A 10,520-nucleotide genomic window follows, 5' to 3' on the forward strand; every position below is an offset into this window, starting at 1 on the left:
CAAATATTATACAAAAAAAATTTTTTAAAGTTTTTTTTTTTTTTTTTTTTTTTTTTTCCCAAACAAGCCTCCAAATATGCCATTTGTTTCAGGCAAACATGGACAGCACCTGAAGGCAATGATGAAGATGCAGGCTACCAATTGTCTCGTACAGCCTTGTATTCAGGCACACAGATGAATGACACTTAATTTCTACATACAAGATTTCCAGGCTGACAGGAACAGTGAACACATAGATCTGGTTAAATGTGAAAACTTTTCTACTTGTAGGGTATTCTCTCTGGAAAGTTCTGTAGTGACTCCACAGAGAGGATGAATTTGACCCTTTTACAGGTAGACTCTTCCCAGGCCTGGAAATAAAATAACTCCAGGTAGAGGAAATGGAATGAGTAGAGTATCAGGTCTTGAAAATACTTGGCATAGTGGACATGTTCTGTACTGAGATGACGGGCAAATATGGAGGAATGGTTGGTTGGGGCAAGACTGTGAAAGCCATAAATTCTATGCCAAGAAAGTGTGTAGTTGTACTATAGAAGATGGGGGAGGGGGGGTGGATCCGAGGTTTTTGAATGATCTTAGTGATTGAATTTCCTCTAAGCTTTTCAAAGCTAATACCAAAAGCTAATATCACAGAGATGAATTCATAGAAATGAAAGAGTGAGGGTTCCAGCCAGTCAAATACTGATTCCCCTGTCCTTCACCATTTACTCTGTCATTCTCTAGGAAGGGCCTAGCTGTCATATGGATCCATAGGAAGCAGATAAAAAAATTCAGACCTCTTGTTTCAATTAAATGGATAATGTAGTTGTCTTCCCCATTTTCTTAAAAATATATCAAAATGATAATAGTTTTGTGACTCTCTTTGGAAACAGAAGGATAAGGAAGTGAATACCTGTTCAATTAAGCAAATGTGGAGACCAACTATGCACAAATTCTACACCAGAAGTTGTGGGGCTATACATTCACTCATTCATTCAACCAATATTTATTGAGGAACTATTATGTTCTAAATAACCCACTTGTTTATGGGCCACAGTGGGAAACTAAAGACATTTTCTCACAGTTCTTAACGCTTAGAGTAAGGAATTCAAATATTAGCTAAATTATAAACACAAATCAGTGCATAATTAGGAATTTGGGTATGTACTACAAAAATTATTATGGAGGAATCTAATTAAGAATTGCAAATGTGAATAAGACTCTGTACCTATCTTTGGGTAGAAAACTTTTATGAGAAATGAGTGAAAGAAAAGGAGAAACCAGAAAAAAGATACTCAGGTGAAGATGTCAGTGAGATAAGTAAGAAAATCAAGACAGATGTACAGGAAACAAAGACAAATGAATTCACGGAGGCATTTGGCAAATGCTGCTGCTAAGTAAATTGAAAACTGCTTTTTAATTGACCATTAGATTTAGTAATGTGAAGTTATCCATGTCCTTAACAAAAGCTCTTTCCATGGAGTGTAGAGATGAAAACCTGAGGAATCAACTACAGAAGAGATCTCTTGATGATTTTTACTATACAACAAAGAGATGGAAGAGTAGATGAAGGAAACTGGTAGTCAGGGAGGACAGTTTGTTGTTTGTGAGGGGCTGAGAGGAAAAAGTGGATAATGGAGGGCTGAGAGAAGAAGTAGGAGGAATGATACTCGTTAGCGAATGAGAGGGGTTGGACACTAGTACACAGAAGTGACTGGTCTGAGACAGGGGAAAGTTTTTTATTAGACTTATTTTCTAAGCAGTAAGATACCATTAATGTTTCTAGAGTGTCATGGTTCTTAATCACCATTATAATGTATTCCTTCCCCTTTAACAAATTGACAAATCCAGACGCTTAAATAGGCCCAAAAATAAGCACTAAGAATACAGTTCTCTTCAAACAAAATGGATGTCCAGAAAAGTCTTAACAAACGGTGTTTATATCACAAATTTTCTAGCCTTTGTGTTAAATCGAGATTGTTACACTGTTTTCGAAAGTTGCTGAAATGTTTTACTTTGGAAAATAAACTTTCTAATACCTAAAATTTATTTTTTATATACATTTAACTGTTTTAAAATTCATAATGTGATGATTTTGTATTCCTATTCCTATTCAATTTACTGAATAACAATTTTTTTAGAGAGAGATTTTAGGATGCATGGGCTCACCAGAGAGACAGAGAAAGACTTGTGTATACAAAGTAAGAAATCACTCTCCCCCCCACCCCAGGAGGGATGGCCACACCACATCCCTTCTCCTCCATAATCCTCTCGGGATCTTGGGCATGCACACACATGTTCAGCATAGTTTTTAGTCCCTGGGCCCAGGATTCAAACTGCGGTTGACTACTTGGGAGTGGAGCAACGTAACCCTTATGCTATCTGTTGGTGCCCTAGACCATGATTTTTTAAATTTCTCTGCCTTGACCACCATGGCCTAACACTACCTTAGACAAAATCATAAATATAATGTATTCAAATCTTTCAGACTCACTGCTTTGTAACAGATTAAATCATACATAGGAATTTAAAGGAATCTTTAAAGCAAATTAGATATAGGTTTATTCTTGGTAGAAATTACAGACTTGGTAATTCATGAAGTAAGTTTTATATGTTGTACTTTTTCCAATGAAGAAGAAAAACTAAACAGCAGAGATCAAATACACTAAGGTTTTTTTATCCTATCATTGAATTTAGTAAATGGTTCATAGAGGTTTTTTGGTCTCATTGGTATCTAAAACTTACTTCCACTATGATCACTAATTTGTTCTTAAATTGAAAAGGGCTTTTTCTCCACAGACACGAACGTATTCACACCAAGAAAAGTAACATCAACCAGTCTCTGATTTCCAGTCTGAAGGAGGTAGATGACTTAGCAACCCTAGAAGTTTTAGATGAGGTAAGACGTCAGTTTCATTAAACTTAGACATTCTTTAAAAAAAAAATTATAGCTAATGTGAGTAGGAGCTTCTCTGACTAGCATCTATGTTTCATGCTTCCTTTGTCTCTCCATCCTAATTCTCTCTCTTCTTTCTTTGGTTTTACTTATTTTTAATTTTTTTTTATTTTTGTTTTAGAGGTTTTTGCCTTAGGGTGTGTGCGCTCACTGAAAAGAGAGAGACACACACCCAGAGAGACAGTGAGAGGGAAAGTGAGCAATCACCTCCCAGGGAGAATGGCCATGCCACAATCCCTTCCCCTCCATCCTGTAGGGATCTTGGGCATGTACGTACCTAGCATGATTTTCTTTTTCTTTTCTTTTTTGTTTTTTTTTTTGGAGAGGTTTTTCGCTATAGGGCATGCGCGCTCGCCACACAGACAGAGAGAGACATAGAGACAGAAAGCGAGAAATCACCCCCCAGAGGGGATGGTCATGCCGCAATCCCTTCTCCTCCATTCTCCTCTCAGGATCTTGGGCACACACACACATGCGCCCGGCGTGAGTTTTAAGCCACCGGGTCCAGGACGCGAACCATGGTTGACTACATGGGAGTCCAGCGACATAGCCATTATGCTAACTGCTGGTTCCCCCTAGCATGATTTTCAAGCCACCAGGTCTGGGACTTGGACCATGGTTGGCCCATGTGAGAGTCCAGCAATGTGTTAAAAGAAAAATAAATTAATGAATTTAATATAGTTTTAATAGAGCAAATTTTAATATGATTTAAATTGGGCAGTTGTCCATAGACTTTTTTTTTTTTGGAGAGATTTTCACTGTAGGGCGCGTGCGCTCGCCAGACAGACAGAGAGAGACATAGAGACAGAAAGCGAGAAATCACCCCCCAGAGGGGATGGTCATGCCGCAATCCCTTCTCCTCCATTCTCCTCTCGGGATCTTGGGCACGCACGCACACGTGCCCGGCGTGAGTTTTAAGTCACCGGGTCCAGGACACGAACTGCGGTCAGCTACGTGGGAGTCCAGTGACATAGCCATTACGCTAACTGCTGGTTCCCTTTTTTTTTTTTTTTTTTTTGAGAGAGATTTTCACTGTAGGGCGCGTGCGCTCGCCAGACAGACAGAGAGAGACATAGAGACAGAAAGCGAGAAATCACCCCCCAGAGGGGATGGTCATGCCGCAATCCCTTCTCCTCCATTCTCCTCTCGGGATCTTGGGCACGCACGCACACGTGCCCGGCGTGAGTTTTAAGTCACCGGGTCCAGGACACGAACTGCGGTCAGCTACGTGGGAGTCCAGTGACATAGCCATTACGCTAACTGCCGGTTCCCGTCCATGGACTTTTTGATGACAACTGCATCTTGTGCTCAACTCATATTTAAGTCAGGTAGAATAAGAAAGTGTCATATAAAAAATGTAAGTGAGGGAGTGAGGTAGAGAAATTATTGATTATCTTTTGAAGTTTGTGTGTATTAATATGGTTTAAAAGGCAGAATGCCTGTAATTGACTGAAGCCTACCTTTTGTGATTGGCTGTAACCTAGTAAACAGCTCAGAAAAGCAATCTAATATGTATGATTTCAGCTTATTCATAGGAATTAAAGTGTGGGAGTACAGTGGCTGTTATAAGTCAAAATAGTTTAATTTAGTAATATCCTCCCATGCCGTTTGCAGACCCCTTTCTTCTATCTTTGGTTTTAGCATATAATAATTTTCTAGATCTTTTCAGCCTCATATCATTTTTTTTGTTTGATTCTCATATGACAAAGGTGTGAGATCCCCCAACTATGAGTTATTAGGAGTTCCTGCTCTTAATTATTTCTGAGTCTCAAAGTTATGATTTACTGTGTTCAAAACAAGAGTCTGCCTCCTACCACCACTGTGGCATCCTCCCTCTTCTTCCTCTCCTGTTTCAGCTCTGAGCAGCCATACCCAGAAACCTCCATGATACCAAAAGAGTTTTTCTGTTACAATGGTCGGGATGCCTCTTGAAATCATAGAGCCTTCGCTCTCACACCACTCACGTTTTAGGACACTGAATTCTGTTTTGCACTCCTCCTTCCAGTTACCTCAGAAATTGCAAGTATCTCGGGAACCAGCAGTTAGCGTAATGGCTATGTCGCTGGACTCCCACGTAGTCGACCGCGGTTCGTGTCCTGGACCCGGTGGCTTAAAACTCACGCCGGGCGCGTGTGCATGCGTGCCCAAGATCCCGAGAGGAGAATGGAGGAGAAGGGATTGCGGCGTGACCATCCCCCCTGGGGGGTGATTTCTCGCTTTCTGTCTCTATGTCTCTGTCTGTCTGGCGAGAGCACGCGCCCTACAGTGAAAATCTCTCCAAAAAAAAAAAAAAGAAACTGCAAGTATCTCTTGTGAAGATACCAATTCAAGCCAGTAAATGATAGTCCCAGCCTCCTTTCTCCTCATCCCTCCTTACTCCATATAATCAGATCATTAGAGAAACAAATGGCCTCTTTTCAGTAGAAGGGTAGGACTACCTGATGAATAGCTCTTTATTTTGTAGTACTTCTGATATGTGCCTAACCATTTTCCTCAAAAATGCAACACATCAAAGGCTTGTTCTGAACAGAAGTCTTCATTCGGTAATTTGAGGTTACATAGATAACTCAGGTGTTTTCTGAAAATAACCTCTTTCAGAAGCATCAAACATCACATCAAATCGTGTTTGCAAGTCAGATTGCCATCCTTATAATTGAATTTCTTTCTGAATCCTTCTGTATTAAATTTTCTAAAGACATGAATTCCTAGGCTTGTATGTTATAAAGAAGGATTCAGTCATGTTGCTGACCAACCAGTGTATTAATATACAGTTATCTGCAGGGGATTTGTTTCAGGATATCCTGTGGATACCAAAATCTGTTTTCTATGTACATTAATCCATTCGAAAATTCATAATGTGGTTATTTTTTCTGATAAGTTTTGCTGAATAATGATTTTTTAATTACCATAACTTGACCACCAGTGGCCTAATACTTCCTCAGACAAAATTAGAAAGTTTATGAACTCAAGTCCCTGCTCAAGTGTCTTATATAAAATGGCATGGTATTGGGGTGTTGGAAAAGTCATGACACACTTTTGCATAGAAAAATATGGAAAAAATAAGTCATAACTTTTCCTACAGCCCAATATTTGAAAACATCCTACACACATCCCTTTAAATACTTTAAATAACCTCCAGATTGCTAGAACAATCTAAATGCTATGTAAATAGTTATCATACCGTAATGTTTAGGGAATAAGGACAAGAAGAGAAAGTCTGTCCAGACACAACCCCAAGTATCTGACATTTCCCATCTACAGGCTGTTGAAGCTGTGGATGTGGAAACCACAGATATGGAGGGTTAACTGTATTAAATACCTACTTTGTTTATTTCTGTTGTCTGTTTTACTTTTTGGCCCTTTTGTGACCTAAGATCTTTTGTTCCTCTCTGTGTCACGTGCCATAAATGATGATTTCTGACACGATTGAATCTGGTTAATATAATCATGTGATTTATCAACTAGGAAGTTATTTTTCTGAAATGTTCACTTGCTTCATTAGGCCAATGTTTAAGCAAAGGCTCGTGTATATTCCTTCTCTAGCACTCAAACTAAAGAAAATGCCGTCAGGTCAGAAGGTAGCTGCATTTCTAACTGTCAAACTATGTCTGTTTCTTCCTTTGTCCAATTTCAGAAGTTTTGTTTTATTTACTTTTTAAATTGTAATTGACTACACATTATTTTTAAGAGCAAGAATTTGTTTTTATTTTACTACAGAATACAGTCTCAGAGCACCTTGAAAAGTGTTATTCCAGAGATCAGATCTATATCTATGTGGGAGACATCCTCATTGCTCTTAACCCTTTTCAGAGTCTGGATCTTTATTCCAGAGAGGTATGTGGTATGGTTTACATCCCCCTTGTATAAATAATTATTCTATTTACATCATTAATGTAAATAGATGCTAATAAAATTTTATCTAGTGTTTAAATGAACAATCATATAATTATTTTAAAAACATACAGATAGGAAAAATGGAAGATGAAAGTGCAATTTGTGGTCCCCCTTCTTCCAAAAGTGTGTCAGAGGCCAGTTGCATCCACTTATGGTAACTGTGCTATACTTCATCTTAAAACAGAGGCCTTAAACTGTGTACACTTAACGTCTGCCTCTGAACCAAGTATAGGAGAATCGGGAGCATGATTACATTATTATTCTTGTCTGAAGCTGTGTGTGTCCAAGAGAGACAAAGAGCGAACTCTCACCAACGGGGCCCGGCCAGACCATAATCCCTTTTCCAGCATCTGTCCACCTTCAGGATCCTGGACACATGCACACATACACCTGGCATGTTGCCAAGACCAGGACTCAAACTGATGTCGTCCATGTGGGGTCTGGCTTCTGCACAGCACTTAACCCCTGCACTATGGGGCCAGCCGTGTTAGATTATATGTGTATAGTACATACTTAATGCCTATATAGCTTGTCAATAGAGAGTTTAAAAATTCCTTTTGGGCCAGCTGTGGTATCACAGCAATGGCACAGCACTCTGTGATGTTGAGGCCACGTGGGAGGGTCCCAGGTTGGGGTCCAAAGATCTCCCTGTGTACACTGAGCACATGCACGTGTGCCTGGGATCCTGGGTGGCTAGGGCTAGGAGTGGATTGTATCATGGGGACCCTGTTAGGGGTGACTCTCTTTCTCTCTTTTGTCTCCCTCTCTGGCAGAAAATAATTACAAAAACTAAAAAATTCCTCTGACATTTGATCACCTCTATTAATATCCTAAAATATGTTTTATGACTATGACTATATACTTATCATTATTTTCTGGAAGTCTCCAGATGTGAACCCAAGACCTTCCCACACAGGTCCAGCCTTGCAGGGTGTCACTGCACCACCCTCCAGCCCACAGATAGGTATTTTTGACAGAGTTTCATTATCACAATTCTCCTGCTCCAGCCTTTCAACTGGTTTGGTTTACAGGCACAAACGACTGCACCCAGCCCTTAGGTTGGTCTGAGACTAGAACCTATAATTCCCTGTGACCCCAGCCCTGCACAGTGATGCTCTAGTTCTTGCACCAGTGGCTGGGCATGCTTTTACGTTTTCTGTCATCATTTAGATTTAAATATTTGTTTCATTTTTACTTGGTCTTGCTCTTTTCTACATATTTTTTGAGAGAGATTTGCCATAGAGTGCATTTGCTCACTGGAGAGACAGAGAGACAGAAGGCAAGAAATCACCCCTCCAGGGGTGATGGCCATTCCACGGTCCCTTCTCCTCCATTCTTCTCTCCAGATTTTGGGTTCATGCAAGTGCATGCACACATGCACACACACGAACACATACATTGTGTGAGTTTTAAGCCACCGAGTCTGGGACTTGAACCGCAGTGGACTATGTGGGAGACCAGTGATGTAACTGCTATGCCATCTCCTGGTCCCATTGATCTCTTCTTTTTTTTTTTTTTTGGGGAGGTTTTTGCTATAGGGCACATGTGCTTGACAGAGAGACAGAGAGACAGAAAGTGAGAAATCACCACCCAGGGGTGATGGCCATGTCACAGTCCCTTCTCCTCCATTCTCCTCTCGGGATCTTGGGCACACACACACATGTGCCTGGCGTGAGTTTAAGCCACTGGGTCCAGGACTTGAACCGCTGTTGACTACATGGGAGTCCAACGGCATAGCCATTATCCCAACTGATGGTCCCCCATTTTTCTCTTCTAGATTTTTGTACTCTAGAAAATAATACTATACTTAATAGTTATTTTTTATGTGAAAATATTTATCTCTGTCATCCTCTACTATCCTAAAATTTATAGTAATAACGGCAAATCTATAAACTTTGACCTAAATTTCAGAAGTTAGGCTTCGGTGCAATTCTGCTACCAGATAACTGAACGATCTCGGACTAATCAAACAAGAGAGTGTATGTTAAATGAAGTGAAAGGAAAATAAACAATGGTCATAGTTACTCCAGAGAGTAATCAACAAAATAATACTTGATTGTTTTATCTAAAAGTGTCCTTTTAGTTGAATAACCAATACTATTTTTAAACCACAAGTTCTTCTTTGGAAGTGATATGCAGAATCTTTTAAGTACCAGAGTGATTAATTTTATGTCATGTCATATTTCTCAGCTATTTTATATCATGCTTTTATTTCATGTAATTGTGCATAATTTGTTCATGTATGTGTGGTGCATGTCACGTGTATGTAATAATGTTGTGGTGCTATGGAATTTATTTTTACTTTGAAAATTGGGACTATATCTATGAATAATCTATGTTTTAAATAAAAGCAAAACCAAAAAGTGCCACTTTTCTTTTTAACATGTGTATATTTTTTAAACTTTAGCAGTCCAAACTATATGTTGGAGCAAAGAGAACTGCCAATCCTCCTCACATTTTCGCCATGGCTGACTTAGGATATCAGTCCATGATAACGTATCATTCAGATCAGGTAAGAGAGTCTCACACTCTTAAAATTCTCCCTGTTTATCTCTCGTGTGCCCTCTGAGTTTGCGAGGATAGAGTCTCAACATGGTTTTCTTTTCTCACTGTGCAGTGCATTGTTATTTCTGGGGAAAGTGGTGCTGGAAAGACTGAAAGTGCTCATCTTTTAGTTCAGCAGCTGACAGTGCTTGGAAAGGTATCACTTATTTTTTCTTTGCATTAACAGAAATATTCAGTATATTCAGAAGTTAATATAACTGGTTCAACTAATATTCACTAATTCCCACATTTCATAATGCACAGAAATTATTAAATGCAATTGTTATCTTTTGAGGATTTAAAACGTATCTGTACCAGCAGTTGGCATAATGGCTATGTCTCTGGACTCCCATGTAGCTAACCGCGGTTCAAGTCCCAGACTCGGTGGCTTAAACTCATGCCAGGTGCATGTGCGTGCGTGCCCAAGATTCCAAGAGGAGAATGAAGGTTAAGGGATGTGGTGTAGCCATCCTCCCTGGGGGGTGATTTCTCACTTTTTGTCTCTCTGTCTCTCTCTGTCTTTCTGGTGAGCTCATGTTTCCTATAGCAAAAGCCTCTCAAGAAAAAAAAATGTATCACAACGTATAACAAGTACATAATCTGTTTTAAGAGTATTCTAACTTCTCTCACTCTTATTAGGCAAGTTTTATAAATGTGATTATTCTCTTTTTAGCTCCAATTCATTTACTGAATGCCTCACTCTTATTAGGCAAGTTTTATAAATGTGGTTATTCCTCTCTTTTTAGCTCCATTTCATTTACTGAATGTTTTCTTAACTTTCTCTCCTTTGTCATCAGCAGCAGGTTAAAAGAGAGTAACATGCAAAAATTCAATTTTGTTAATATATTTTATATATATAAATACACACACAAATATGTACACATTAGCAATGATCAATTACAAGTTAAAACTTAAAAGTACCATTTCTAATAACACCAAAAAGAGAATTATGTGCAAAATTTGCATGCTGAAAACTAGAAAAACTTTATTTAAAAAAATGGGACCAGCAGTTAGCGTAATGGCTATGTCGTTGGATTCCTATGTAGCCAACCGCAGTTTGAGTCCTGGACCCGGTGTTTTAAACTCATGCCAGGCGTGTGTGCGTGCATGCCAAGATCCCTAGAGGAAAATGGAAGAGAAGGGATTG

The 10,520-nt window shown here is 39.3% G+C and overlaps 1 protein-coding gene across 1 annotated transcript in view; it reads left to right on the forward strand.

Annotated features, from left to right (window-relative positions):
• MYO3A (myosin IIIA) overlaps positions 1 to 10,520 on the forward strand; it is a 286,656-nt gene that overhangs the window by 138,507 nt on the left and 137,629 nt on the right. The window contains exons 9-12 of the mRNA XM_006139727.2: positions 2,779 to 2,878; positions 6,653 to 6,769; positions 9,237 to 9,341; positions 9,447 to 9,530. Of these exons, the coding sequence (XP_006139789.1) occupies positions 2,779 to 2,878; positions 6,653 to 6,769; positions 9,237 to 9,341; positions 9,447 to 9,530 (406 nt within the window). The remainder of the gene's footprint in view (positions 1 to 2,778; positions 2,879 to 6,652; positions 6,770 to 9,236; positions 9,342 to 9,446; positions 9,531 to 10,520) is intronic.

This window comes from Tupaia chinensis, unplaced genomic scaffold (assembly GCF_000334495.1).
Source record: "Tupaia chinensis unplaced genomic scaffold, TupChi_1.0 Scaffold000001_1, whole genome shotgun sequence".
Taxonomy (NCBI): domain Eukaryota; kingdom Metazoa; phylum Chordata; class Mammalia; order Scandentia; family Tupaiidae; genus Tupaia; species Tupaia belangeri.